This window comes from Dipodomys ordii, unplaced genomic scaffold (genome assembly GCF_000151885.1).
Source record: "Dipodomys ordii isolate 6190 unplaced genomic scaffold, Dord_2.0 Scaffold17, whole genome shotgun sequence".
NCBI classification, from domain to species: Eukaryota; Metazoa; Chordata; class Mammalia; order Rodentia; family Heteromyidae; genus Dipodomys; species Dipodomys ordii.
Genome location: NW_012267233.1, coordinates 10,010,617 through 10,024,545, shown reverse-complemented (window position 1 = coordinate 10,024,545; position 13,929 = coordinate 10,010,617). Strand labels below are relative to the sequence as shown.

The 13,929-nt window shown below is 42.5% G+C and overlaps 1 protein-coding gene across 1 annotated transcript in view; it reads left to right on the top strand.

Moving 5' to 3' along the window:
* Window positions 1–13,929, top strand: part of Grhl2 (grainyhead-like 2 (Drosophila)) — a 126,434-nt gene that overhangs the window by 18,902 nt on the left and 93,603 nt on the right. Inside the window, exon 2 of the mRNA XM_013012439.1 lies at window positions 11,113–11,308. Within this exon, the coding sequence (XP_012867893.1) occupies window positions 11,113–11,308 (196 nt within the window). The remainder of the gene's footprint in view (window positions 1–11,112; window positions 11,309–13,929) is intronic.

The window sequence follows — 13,929 nt, the reverse complement described above, 5'->3', positions numbered from 1 at the left end:
AGCGCTCTACCACTTGAGCCACAGCGCCACTTCCGGCTTTTTTCTTTTTGCTTATGTAGTGCTGAGGAATCGAACCTAGAGCCTCATGCATGCAAGGCAAGTGCTCTACCACTGAGCTACCTTTGCTGGGCATATTTTTAAACTGAACTCTTTATATCTACACTCATCCTCGTCCCACTGCTTACTGGTGGGGTGACCTTGGGTAAGTTATTTAATCTTTCCAGGTTCCAATTTCTCCTTTATGACACAGGGGTAATAATAGTAGCACTGGGGTGAGGGATATAAGCTGTAGAGCAGTTCATGGAACATGATAAACCCTCAGTAGATATTAGCTGTTGTCATAACTGATTAATTGGTTTCATGTCTGTGTTTGGGCGTGCACATGCATGCTGGGTGTCTGTTCCCCTTGATATCTGTGTTGTGCTAGCTGATTAGAGTGAGTTGGGAAACTTTCCATGTTTTACACTCTGCAGCAATTCAAACAACATTGGATTTATCTATTCTTTGAAGGTTGCTTGTGTGATGAAGGTCCTTGACTAGCCTTTCAATTTCTTTTATGCTTCCATTGTTCAGACTGACCATAGGAGGCAGGCCCTGTCTTAGTTTTTGTATCTTACAGGACCTTATCAGTTTCAGATCTCCTTTGTCTCTGTAACTTTTGACTTCTACTCTTCATCAGATTTTACCTCTCCAGCCATCAACCTTCCTGTAGCCCTACTCTTACATATATTACTGTACACATATTTATGCATGCACACATACAGAGTTAGCTCAGTACCGCCTTAGAAACACTGGGATCAGAGTACATGAGTACAGTGATTCCTGCAAGATAGATGTCGGTGCCATGGTGAAAACAAAGATCCTTATCTCAGTATAGGTGTATGTCAATCCAGATCCTCCAAGAAGAAGACACTATGGTAAGATCAAATGTGCTAGACTTCTATTAGGGGAGCCTTTGTGGGGGAGGAAGCTGGGAGGGCAAAGAGAATCTCAGTCCTGGAGGGGGATGGGAGATGGGAATGAAGGGAGTGTGTTTCTGGGCTCAGCCTTGGGAATCTTCTACCCAGAGCTGCCTGGGAGTCTTGCCTCAGCCTGGGAATCTGGGCCAGGTAATTTCCCAGAGGGGAGCAGCCACAGGCAGGTCTATGCCAAGGGTGCTTCTGCTGTAGCTGGGAGTTTGGAGGTCTACTTCTGTGGGTGCCCCAAAGTCCAAGTTACCTAAAACGGGGAGATTTCAGTTTAACAAACAACTTTCAAGGCACTGGCTTCTTGTCATTACAAATGTTAGCATAAGAAGTGTGGGCAAAAAGTTTACATTTAAGGAGGTGGGGGTATTAACTGATACTATTTCTGTGTTCCTCCCTCTGTACTCCTACTCTTCTTTTCCTCTATTTTTTCTCATTCTCTTCTTCCTCAATACCTTGGTACCCCTTCTCCTTCTTTTTCCCTTTCTTCTCTCAGTATTTCTGTCTTTCCTCCTCTCTCTACCTCCCTTCCTCTCTCTCTCTCCAGACACATATACACACAATCTACCCCTATATAAATGGACATCAGTAGGGGCTTGTGATGTGTACAATCACTTGTCCTATGCCACCAACTTTGTCTACAAGTACAAATATCCCATGTAGTGGCCACACTTCCTCTCACTTCCATCCTGAGAATGTCTCTCTCTCCTCACTCTCTCCCAGGGTTCTGTCTCCTTATTGATAAATTCATAAATGTAGAAACTTTTATGTCAAAGATTACAATAGAGCCAGGGAAGAAAGAAAGAAACACAGAAAGAAGGAGAGGTAGATGGAAGGAAAGGAGGAAAGAGGGAATGAAGAAGGAAGGAAGGAAAGGAAGGAAGGAAAGGAAGGAAGGAAGGAAGGAAGGAAGGAAGGAAGGAAGGAAGGAAGGAAGGAAGGAAGGAAGGAAGGAGCCGGGAGCAAGCCACTTGAACCTCTCCTGCCGGTTTAGAAGTTGCTGCCCTTTGGAATTTCTGTTTAAAACCAAGCATGATGCTTGTTGGGCATGGAATTTTCCAATTTCAGTGAGGCAGTTTAAGTGTTCTCATGCATGATCTTCACCTCCCCCAGGGTCAGGCAGGGAGCGGGGCTGGGAAAAGTAGGGCATCTCATCCACCTTATGAACCTAGGATGACTCTCTTCTCAGTGAGGGACTCTTTTTGTCTTTCCCTGTGTCCCCTAAGTCTACCAGAGATGGTTTCATACTATTGAAGTTTAAAATCATGACACTCTAGGTAGCTAAATAGGTAAAATACATAGAGCTAGTCTAAGTACTTTACATGTATTACCTCATTCTTCAATTGAATCTCTGAGGGTTGATAAGAAAATGGGGGTACAATGCTCACAGTGGCTTGTCCAAGATCATGAGCAAACAGACAGTAGTGCTGGGATTAGACCCTCTGTGGACTGACTCTACTGTCCATGAATTGAAATGCCATCCTGTGTTCTTTGCAGGGAAAAGAATAGTGTCCTAGGCTCCAGTTTCTCAGGAGGCTTTTTTAATGGCCATTTGCTTACTGTTTCTTGCCCCAAAGCTATGTGTAGTAGTTAGAAACAAAAACACAGGCTGCCTCAGGCTGCAGATAATGCAGCAAAGAACCTATGTAGTTTTTTCCTTAATTTGTGCCTTTTCTCTCCCCCCTTCTCACCCCCCTTTTATTTCCCCAATTCTGGGGCTTGAACTCAAGGTCTGGTTTCTGGCCACGGGCTCTGAGCCTCTTTGAGCTTTAGGTAGCACACTTCCACTTGAATCACAGTGCCACTTCTGGCTTTTTCTGAGTAGTTGATTGAAGATAAGTCTCACATACTTTCTTGCCCGGGCTGGCTTTGAACCACGATCCTCAAATTTCAGCCTTCTGAGTAGCTAAGTTTATAGGTGTGAGCCACCAGAGCCCCAGCTCTCCCTCCTTCTTGTGGAAAGATTTGAACTCAGAGTTTGAAGTCAGAGTAGGATCTGAACTCAGAGTTTCAAGTGTGCTAGAAAAGCGCTCTACCACTTGAATCATGCCCCAGCTCTTTTCATTTTGTTTTTAGACAGGGTCTCATATTTTTGCCCAGGCTGGCCTTGGACCAAGATTCTCCTATCTCTGCCTCCTGAGTAGCTGAAATTGCAGGCATATCTCATCAGATCCAGCCCAAAATGTATGTTTCTATTTCTTCTTTTTTTTGTCAGTCTTGGCCTGGGCACTGTCCCTCAGTTCTTCAGCTCAAGGCCAGTACTCTACCACTTGAGCTACAGCACCACTTTTGGTTTTCTGTTGGTTTATTGAAGATAAGAGTCTCACAGACTTTCCTGCCTGGACTGGCTTTGAACCAAGATCCTCAGATCTGAGCCTCCTGAGTAGCTAGAATGACAGGTGACTCTGATATCTCTGTCTTCCCCTCTTAATTTACCTCTGGTAAATTATCTCAGTAATTCCTATGGCCATGTCTTTAGTTGTCCATTTTAAGTGTTTTCTATTGACCTCTAACCAAGAAAATATTTGGATCCTCGACACTCCATTTGTACAAGCACAATATTTTTTCCTGCTTTTCTGTACCTGTTTGTACATTTTTTTTTATTGTTGTTGTTGTTGGTTGTGGGGCCTGAACTCTTGGCCTGGGTGCTGTTCCTCAGCTCTTCAGCTTAAGTCTAGCGCTCTACCACTTGAGCCACAGTGCCACTTCCGGCTTTTTCTGCTTATGTGGTGCTGAGGAATTGAATCCAGGGCCTCATGCATGCAAAGCAAGCACTCTACCACTGAACCACCTTTCCAGCTCTTGTACATCCTTTTGAGGCCAACTTAAAGGCTGCACTTATAAAGATATAGCAGGGTGAGAAAAATTGGCTTTGTGTATCTTAAGGAAATGTTCTGTGCTGAGTTCATGTCACATCAGCAGGTAAGGATCCTCTTTTTGAGGCAAGGCGGGGAGGGGGGTTGCCTTTGGATGTTAGATGAGTTTCTTACTTGACCATGGAATCTTGGAGACTCTTCTATTGGAAGAACTGCTTTGGTTGGTTGCATTTTCCATTTCCATTCTCAAATCTCTCAGTGACTACTAGGATTAAAAAACAAAACAAAAAAAACAGGTTCTGGATACTGGTGGCTCATACCTGTAATCCTAGTTACTCAGGAGGCTAAGATCTAAGGATTGCAGTTCAAAGCCAGCCCAGGCAGAAAAGTCTCCATCAGACTCTTATCTCCAATTAACTGCTCAAAAACCTGAAGTGGTGCTGTGGCTCAAGTGATAAAGTGCTAGCCTTGAGCACAGAGAGACTCAGGGATCGCACCCAGGCCCTGAGTTCAAGTCCACAACTGACTAAAAAGAAAGAAAAAAAAAGGATCGAGTACTCAAATGTGTTTGAGCCATGTTAATGGTTTGTAGTGGAAAACTATTACAAATTCACATAGTGCTTTTAATCATCTTTCCTAATAGAAGTTTTCCTTCCTACAAAAAGTCTTACTGCATTTGTTTATGTACTAGGCTAGGTTCTCTATATTGTAAGGTGAATCATACCAGAAGCCACATTTATGTAGATGGAATATTGGAATCTTTATTACACAGCTCGCTTTATTACATGCAGCTCGTTTTACAAAGACCTGCAGCCCCCAAATGCATAAAAAATGGCTAGGAAACAGGCCAGAGAGGAAAGAAAGAACACCAATTTAGCTCCAATGAGGAGCTGAATTGGGATGTCATGATGACTGGAGATGAGCCAGGAGACAGGACACAAGAGAGGATCACGGAGACACGTGACATGGCCTCCTGGCATTTGGGCTGGTCAGGGTCTAAATAGGGTCTGAGCAAGGCTCGGGTCCACAGGAAATTCCCAGTCCCAGGCACTGGACTGACAGATTCAGTAACCTATCATCCAAGTGGCCTCTTCCTGTCACAGAAATTGGGCTGTCCATTGTATTTGATTCAGGTGTGCATGACATTTTATTAGGCAATATTCTAACAGTTGTTCTGGAGTGTGTGTGTGTGTGTATGTGTGTGTGTGTGTGTGTATTTTTTTTTTTTTTTTTGGTCAGTCATGGGGCTTGAACTCTGGGCCTGGGCACTTCCCTCAGCTCTTCAGCCCAAGGCGAGCGCTCTACCACTTGAGCTACAGCACCACTTTCGGTTTTCTGGTGGTTTATTGGAAACAAGAGTCTCATGGTCTTTCCTGCCTGAATTGGCTTTGAACCACAATCCTCAGATCTCAGCCTCCTGATTAGCTAGGATTACAGGCATGAGCCACCAGCGCCCTGCATGTTTGTGAATTTTTAAAGCCTATTTTTCCTAGAGACAAGGCAGACAAGAAGGTGTTCATAGAGGGTCAAATAATAGAAGAAGTACAGTACTGATTTCTGTTTTCCCTTAAGACTTTTAGGTCTATTTGACATCCTCTGGTTGAGGCACCACAGCCTCGAGGGCATATGAAGCCTAATTCCTGGAAAGCTTGTGTCTCTTGCAACTCCACCTGTCTTTCTAACAGGCTGCTTTGGCTAACATCTGCTTGATTTGAGTGAGGCTGGACCAGGAAACAAACGTGTCTTTCTGCATAACAGTGATGAGGCAACTCAGGCCCACAAATTTGTGGCTTATTCTCACTGATCATGTCACAAGCCAGCAGGATAGTCAATGGGCCCTAAAAGTCTTACAGCTCCCAGTGCCAACATGGTTTTCTTCCTTTAGAACTCAAGCTGTCCTCTGTGGTCTTGTCTTTGGCCACAGCATAGTATTTTTTCTTGATCCCTTCTATACATTTTCCCCAAGTTGGAGACAACCAGCATCATGTGTGATCACCCTGGCTCAAACAATAAGTTACTATGTTCTATGTGACGTTTGCCACTATAAAATCATACAGACCCTATGAGGCTCACAAAAATTGTTTGGTACATGCATGCTTCTTCTTGTCCAATTGGTTCTTTTGTATGGCCCAAGAAGGATGCTATAAATGTCCATATTTACATAGACATTTATAGCACATCTGCACACCTGCACAATTGTGATCATCCCTTCTGCTAAAATTTAATGGTGGAGGTAATGATTTTTCTCCAAAGGGTTTCTAAGTGGCAATTCTCCATTCTTTGGGCTTCTTTTCATATTTTGGAAATATTAGCAAGAACAACTTATAATTTCTCTCTATAGCCACTTCCTTTGCTGCTCTAGGTGAGGTAAAGATCTAAGGATCTTTTGTTTCTTGGTTTTAGTCCCATGGGCCCAGATGTGTGCCATGATACTGTGCCCCTTCATTGTGTAGTAGATTCCTTGCTCCATTTTGCTCTCTATAGCAGGAAGCCTGGTTGGTGATCATGACCCCAGCACTGTGATCCTTATGACCTAGTCTCTTGGAGCACATTGAGTTTGTCATCCCTTGTGTATTCTTCATCTGTAAAAAGGAGTAGGGTTACATCTTTTTTTTTTTTTTTTAAACCACCATGATATCTTACTTCTTAGTGCTGTGCCAGCTTACTTTAAATGCTCAGTTAAGACTCCTCAAGTGAATGATAGCTTAATTTTCAAAGAGCTAAAGTATTAGTGCTTCAATATACATGCACATGCACACGCGTGCGCACACACACTAACTTCTTTGATTCATCAATCTATGGCATCTTTATTCTTGGACTTGTATAGGGGTTAGAGCCTTTTTATTTTTTTTAAGAGACCTCAAAGTGCGGGCCCTGGGATGTACTTGTTTTTAGCATTTGTGGGAGTAAGGAAACTTTATTTTTTTCCCAAGGACCATTTGAATATTTGTAATGTCGTTATAGACTGCACAAAATGATCAATAGTCAGATAAGAAGCATACAAAAAGCATGTGTCATCTGCCATATGATTTCTTGGACCTTATATGGCCCAAGGGCCAGAGGTTCCTCTACCTCTTTAGGGCAGTCTCTGACAATAAAATTACTTTAATAAATGAGTAAATGAGTCAGTGAATGAAAATTTCCATAGCACTAAGAACTTGGTCTGGGGCTGGGAAGGTGGCTGAGTGGTAGAGTGCTTGCCTTGCATGCATGAGGCCCTGGGTTCAATTCCTCAACACCACATAAGGAAAAAGAAAAAAGCTGGAGGTGGTGCTGTGGCTCAAGTGGTAGAGCGCTAGCCTTGAGCTGAAGAGCTGAGGGACAGCACTCAGGCCCAGAGTTAGGCCCCCTGACCGGAACTGTTCTGGATGACCAGTACTGTGTTCTCAACACCTAGATCAGGACAGCAGTTGGCTCAATAAATTTAGGGGAGTTAAGGGCATTTCTTGTGACTAGAGAAGGGGAGGGTTTTAGACTTGATCTTACAAGCTGTGAAGGCTCATACATTGTGGAAAATTGTGTTCTATGAAGATCTTCTCACCAGATCTCAATATGGAATACAGGTGGGAAATTGTTTAGTTAGAGGCATTAACAGTTAAGGTTAAATCTGCAATAAGGATAAGGTGACTGACTTTCTGCAAGGGAGATGTAGTTTTAGAAGGTGAAGCCAATATATGCAGCTTCCTGTTCTCCCTCAGCAAAGCTCTTGGTTCATGATGTTGTCATTACTGCCCTGAGGGAGGAGGAGGAGGAGGAAAAGGGGAAGGGAGAGGAGGGGAAGGAAGAGAAGGGAGAAGAGGGCTGATATGGCTTAGTGATCTAGAGCCTTAGGTAACTTGCTGGTTATGATCTCAGATTGTCCTTCTCCTTCCCTTTCACCACTTCAGCTGGTGACTCATCTCTCAGCCTTGCTCGTTGCATTCACAAAATGAAGCAGTGGGTCAAAGAAAACAAGAGGAAAAAAGGAGTTGTATGTGTGAGTTCCCATGCATTTGCCTTGCTGAGAATTCTCTGCCACTCATCTCTGTTCTCCAAAGACTGTCCCGGAGAGTTCACTCTTGGGAGTTCACGCTTGATCACACTTCTGTGCTCAGGACTTCTGAACATCGCACACCTGAAATTTCACAGAGGATATTTAAGAAAGTGACTAAAGCAGAATGAGAATTGTCACTCCTGATGATCAGTAATGGCAGCTCAAAAAGTGTCTCTAACGTTGGTAAAAAGGTGCTCTGTGGAACGTTTCTTTACAAAGTCTATATATTTGCTCAGTGTACCAGAGAGATTACTTTCCTTTTATTAAAGCAGACTTCATTCAATAGCACTCTGTCCTGGAGAAAGAATAATCTATGAATCAAAAATCCAAAATCACAGGCACTGGTGGCTGGCTCATGCCTGTAATCCTAGCTACTCAAGAGGCTGAGATTTGAGACAGGAACATCTGTGAGACTCTTTTTTTTTTTTTTGTCTGTCATGGGGCTTGAACTCTGGGCCTGGATTAGCACAAGGATAGTGATCTACCACTTGAGCCACAGCACCACTTCCCGTTTTCTGGTGGTTTATTGGAGATAAGAGTCTCAGGACCCAAAGCCACACCTTGTGAGACCCTCAACAGATGTAAAAGAAAAGGCCTACTGATATATTGTACTTTCAGACTCCAAAACAGAGTTGAAATAAAATCACTTTATGCGTTATTATGTCTCTGATATTTATTTTTTTGTAGAAATCAGCATGGATTCTTAAAACCCACAACCCCCCCCCCCAAAAAAAAAAAAAGAGTCTCACAGGGTTTCCTGCCCAGGCTGGCTTTGAACCTTGATCCTTAGATCTCAGCCTCCTATGTAGCTAGGATTACAGGCGTGAGCCACCGGTGCCCAGCTTCTGTAAGACTCATCTCCAATTAACAACCAGAAGACCCGAGGTGGCACTGTGGCTCAAGTGGTAGAGTACTACTAGCCTTGAACTGAGAAGCTCAGGGACAGCACTAGGCCCAGAGTTCAAGCCCCATGACCACTGACAAAAAAAAAAAAAAATCCAAAGTCAGTGTACAGTGAAATGGGGCATGGGGGCATGACATAAAAATCCTTTTGAGCCATCAAAATGTGAAAAGAAATATTTGGTCCCATTGCGATTTCCAAGAATATTTAATTATACGTGGATTCACCCACAGTTTTATCCTAAGGGAAAGGCTGATAGATTTCCTAAATTCATGAGTAAACATCTGTGTCAGGAACAGATGACACAGTCATTGAGATTTAGCAGGGGAGAGTAGAACTTTAGGAAGGAAGACTCAAGCAAAAACCTTTCCAGTAAATCAGGCTGCTAGCTAGTGTGATCCCTCACTTGGGCTTTAGTCTGGATAACAGTCAGTGTTGTAACTAATATTCCTCCCTTCAGCAAGAGAAACTAAAAATCCTCAGTCCTGGTGCTTGTACTCAGGACTGGGCACTGTCCCTGAGCTTTTTTTTTTGCTCAAGGCTAGCACTCTACCACTGGAGCCACAGCTCCACTTCTAGCTTTTTGGTAGTTAATTGGAGATAAGAATCTCACAGACTAGGATTACAGGCCTGAGTGACAGGGGCCTCACTCAAAATTCTCCTTTTCAGTGATAAAGTCACTGCATATACTGATATTTTGACTTTATGATGATAATACAAAAGCAACCTACTTAAGATTTCCTTCCTTCCTTCCTTCTTTTCATGGTGCTGGAGTTTGAACTCAGGGCCTGTGCTTTCTGCCACTTGAGTCACCCTCCTCCCTGCCTAGCAGTAAAGGGTTTTCTCACATATTGTAAGACACCTAATTATACACATTCTTCCCAGTTCATTTGTAATTGAGTCAGTGTTCTCTTGTTCTTCCTAATCAGTTCAACCAAACCACTGGCACAAAGACCAGAGACCTAAAGACTATCTAACCTAGAGCCCCCTTTACTAAGTGTGTATTTCCCATTCCACTCCCCAGCCCTGAAAGATCTTAGATCAGCGTCCTTTTCTGACCTCACACTGAAGCATGGCACTATGCCAACGTGAAAAGGGCTTTTAACACATTCTTTGCTAAGAGTTCCTACCATTTCTCCATCACAAAATAAGCTAAGGACCATCCAACATTGGAAGAGCCTGAAGAACTGCCAGCAACAGAATCTCTCATAATTGCATGATCATCAAGGTCTTGGTTGAATTTCCATTGGCTTCTATTGGTGATACTGTCACTGGTACTGTCATTGCCAATGTCATGTTGTTACTAAAATACAATATCACAGTGTTCTATTTTGGTTCTGTTTCACCGAATAAGCAAAAGAGCCAGAAATTGATGGACAGGGCTTCTCTAGACTCTCATTCAGCACTTTGAGTTCCAACATGGACAGCAGCTTTGGGTATTAATGCTGTTAGGCTCATCGGCATTGTGATATTGCCTTGTGAACTGCTGCTTTCTGTATACAAGGTTGACTTGGTTAGAATTAATTGACTATACTTCCTTTCTATCTGAAGTTCTCCAGATGCCTTCCTCAGCCTCCACAATGGTCTTTGTAACCTACACCACCTACATATAGTAGAATACTATACAACCCAGGATTCTTACACAGGCCATCTCATTACTTACTACTGTTTCCTATCCATAGTGTTATCATTATCCATATATACTATGCTGTGTTTGCCTGGTAGCTTATATTGCCACTTTTCATTATGAGAATTTAGCATTGTAAGCATAAATTGAACTAGAGGAAAGTGATTTTTAATGCTTATTAACATATTGATTACATTGAAAATATCACACATGGTTTCAATTAGAGCTCAGTTAAATGAAACCTGTTCTTACAGGGTTCCCTTCTAGTATTCACTAATGAAGAATAATTAAACTACTTGGATGGAACCAAGTTTGAAGGAGGCCAGTACATTACTACAGTATTTATACAGCCTCTAAAAGACTCCTGTGTGTATCTGGGGCTTGAACTCAAGGCCTGAGCATGGTCTCTGAGCTTTTTTTTTTTTGTTCAAGGGTAGAATTCTACTATTTGAGCTACGACTCTACTTCCAGCTTTTTTTTGGTAGCTAATTGGAGATAATTGGACTTTCTTGCCTAGGCTGGTTTTGATCCTCAGGTCTCAGCCTCCTCAGTAGCTAGGATTAAAGGCGCAAGCCACTGGTGCCTGGCTTCATCTTACTTTTCATGGCTAGTGAAAAAAAGAACCCAAATGACTTTAGTTTTACTCTTCTTCTATTTCTCTCTAATTTTGGGGGCGATATTCATGCCTTTCCGCCATGTGAAAGTGTATGATTGGTGACCAAAAGAAAAATTCTCCAATAATGAGTGTCCTGTTTCTCTTATTTTCACAGTAATAAAAGACTAGTGGCCTTGGTGCCCATGCCCACTGACCCTCCGTTCAATGCTCGAAGAGCCTACACCAGTGAGGATGAAGCCTGGAAGTCCTACCTGGAGAATCCCCTGACAGCTGCCACCAAGGCCATGATGAGCATTAATGGTGATGAGGACAGCGCTGCGGCCCTTGGGCTGCTCTATGACTATTACAAGGTAGGACCCCAGTCTTGCCTCCTCTTCCTGCTCAAAGGGTGACAAGGGAGAGTCTTCATTCTAGGCCAGTGGACTTACATGGATTTTAGCCTCTTCCTGTTCTTACTGCCTCCCCGCCCCCATCTATGAAGCACAACTTCACACCAGTGCAAAGGAAAGTTTTAAATTTGCAGCGATTATTTCTTATGTCCTTGCATAAACATATAATTCCTACTTAGCATCATTTTATCCATACTCCCTGGCTGTCACTTTTTACTTTATGGTTATAATTTTTAGTGAATAAAGTATATTCTATTGTGGATAATACTTTAGGCAGGGTTCATCTGTTGAGCACTTAGGTTGCCTCTAGAACGTTTGGTTTCATAAGAAACATTCAGCTATTTTAGAACTTTCAGTCTTATAAGAACATTCTAATAATGAATGCTTTTGTGAAAGTCTTGCAACTATTTGAACCCTTAATTCTCCATTTGTTTCCATTGGCATTAAGCTTTTGTTTTTTTGTTGGTCGTGGGGCCTGAACTCTGAGCCTGGGCACTGTCTCTCAGCTCTTCAGCTCAAGGCTAGCGCTCTACCACTTGAGTTATAGCGCCGCTTCTGGCCTTTTCTGTTTATGTGGTGCTGAGGAATCCAACCCAGGGCCTCATGCATGCAAGGCAAGCACTCTACCACTAAGCCACTTTCCAGCCCCCGCATTAAGCTTTTATGTAACACAAAACATAGCAGAGAAAATAAAAACAACAACAACAACAATAAACCCTTCCACACAGCACTTAGAAGCCAGGAATATTTCAAGAAGCTGAGCAAGAAATGAGTCTGTCTTATGTGTGAAGGACTGTATCCAGTTGAACTTGACTCAATAGTTGTAGCATAAACAATCAACATGGTGAATGAGGAGCTGCTTTGCTTGCTTCGATGGTGAACACCTTCGGCTTATGCTAGGATTGACATGAAGATAAGGGTACCTTGTGCTGGGTGGGCACAGTGAACTCTTAGTTTGGGATAAGATTGAATCATATTTTTCTTCCTCTCTCCATTGTGGAAAAATCATCATTGGAGACCAAACCACCACGAAGAGCAGTTTCCTTCAAGTGCTCTACCACTTGAGCCACAGCACTGTTTCCAGTTTTCTGGTAGTTAATTGGAGATAAGAGTCTCATGGACTTTCCTGCCTGGGCTGGCTTTGAACCTCGATCCTCAGATCTCAGCCTCCTGAGTAGCTAGGATTACAGGCATGAGCCACCAGCACTTAGATTCGTTACAACCTTTTAAAAACTTTTTATCATATTAAACCAATCTTTCAGCTAATAGCTTTAAAGAAATATATTGTTCATATTTTATTGTGTCACTGTGAAATAGATACAATTTCAAATATCTATTAGATAGTAGTTTTGTTGTATTAATGAGGAAAAGAAGCCTATCCTGAAACAAAAATAATTAGTAATTTACAAAACAATGTATTTCACTTCTCCTAGGTATAGAGGATAGTTATTAGTAATATGGCTAACTGACTATGAAGAATGTTGATACCTAAATAACTTCTCCTCTTCCACATTTGTTAATATTTGAAGGAAAGTTGGAACTATTGCTTTTTATAAACATTTTGAGTTGCAGAGTAGGGGAGTTTATATAAAACTCAAAGGATTACCAAATCTACAACTCATTCTGTTGAATTAATACTTTCTGAAACTTAGTTACATGGCTCTTTTCATTTCATTCAAGATTGGAACATTTTAGTGCCTATAGAAAGACTGGTCTTGGGGCTGGGAAGGTGGCTCAGTGGTAGAGCGCTTGCCTTGCATGCCTGAGGCCCTGGGTTCAATTCCTCAGCACCACATAAGCAAAAAGAAAAAAGCCGGAAGTGGCGCTGTGGCTCAAGTGGTAGAGCGCTAGCCTTGAGCTGAAGAGCTGAGGGACAGCGCCCAGGCCCAGAGTTCAGGCCCCACGACCGGACCCAAAAAAAAAAAAAGAAAGACTGGTCTTTCCAACTCTATTTTCATATTATCATTTTGAGGCCTTTGTCAGTTGTGTAACTTCAAAATTTATATGGTGGAATGAGAATTATAATAAAGTTAAATGTCCTGTGAGGATAAACCTTTTTCCTAAATGATATGTCTATGAAAAAACAAAGAATAAGCCGGGTGCTGGTGGCTCATGCCAGTAATCCTAGCTACTCAGGAGGCTGAGATCTGAGGATCGCGGTTCAAAGCCAGCCCAGGCAGGAGAGACCGTGAGACTCCTATCTCCAGTAAACCACCAGAAAACTGGAAGTGGCACTGTAGCTCAAGTGGTAGAGCGCTCGCCTTGAGCTGAAGAGCTGAGGGACAGCGCCCAGGCCCAGAGTTCAAGCCCCACGACCAACCAAAAAAAAAACAAAACAAAACAAAGAACATTCTCCTTTTTTTGAGTATACATTTTGGCAACTTGAATTATTGTAATAATTGCTATTTTTCTCTACCTCTTTGTAAATATGAACTGATGTTTTTTTTTTTTGGCCAAGGTCATCATTTTCCCTCATTTCTTTTGGAGGGTGACTACCAAAGGCACAAGGAATTTTGTGTCCTGGTTGGAAGGGGAAAAGGTGAGGAATACTCAAAAATTGAGAAGAAAGTGATTTTGCAATA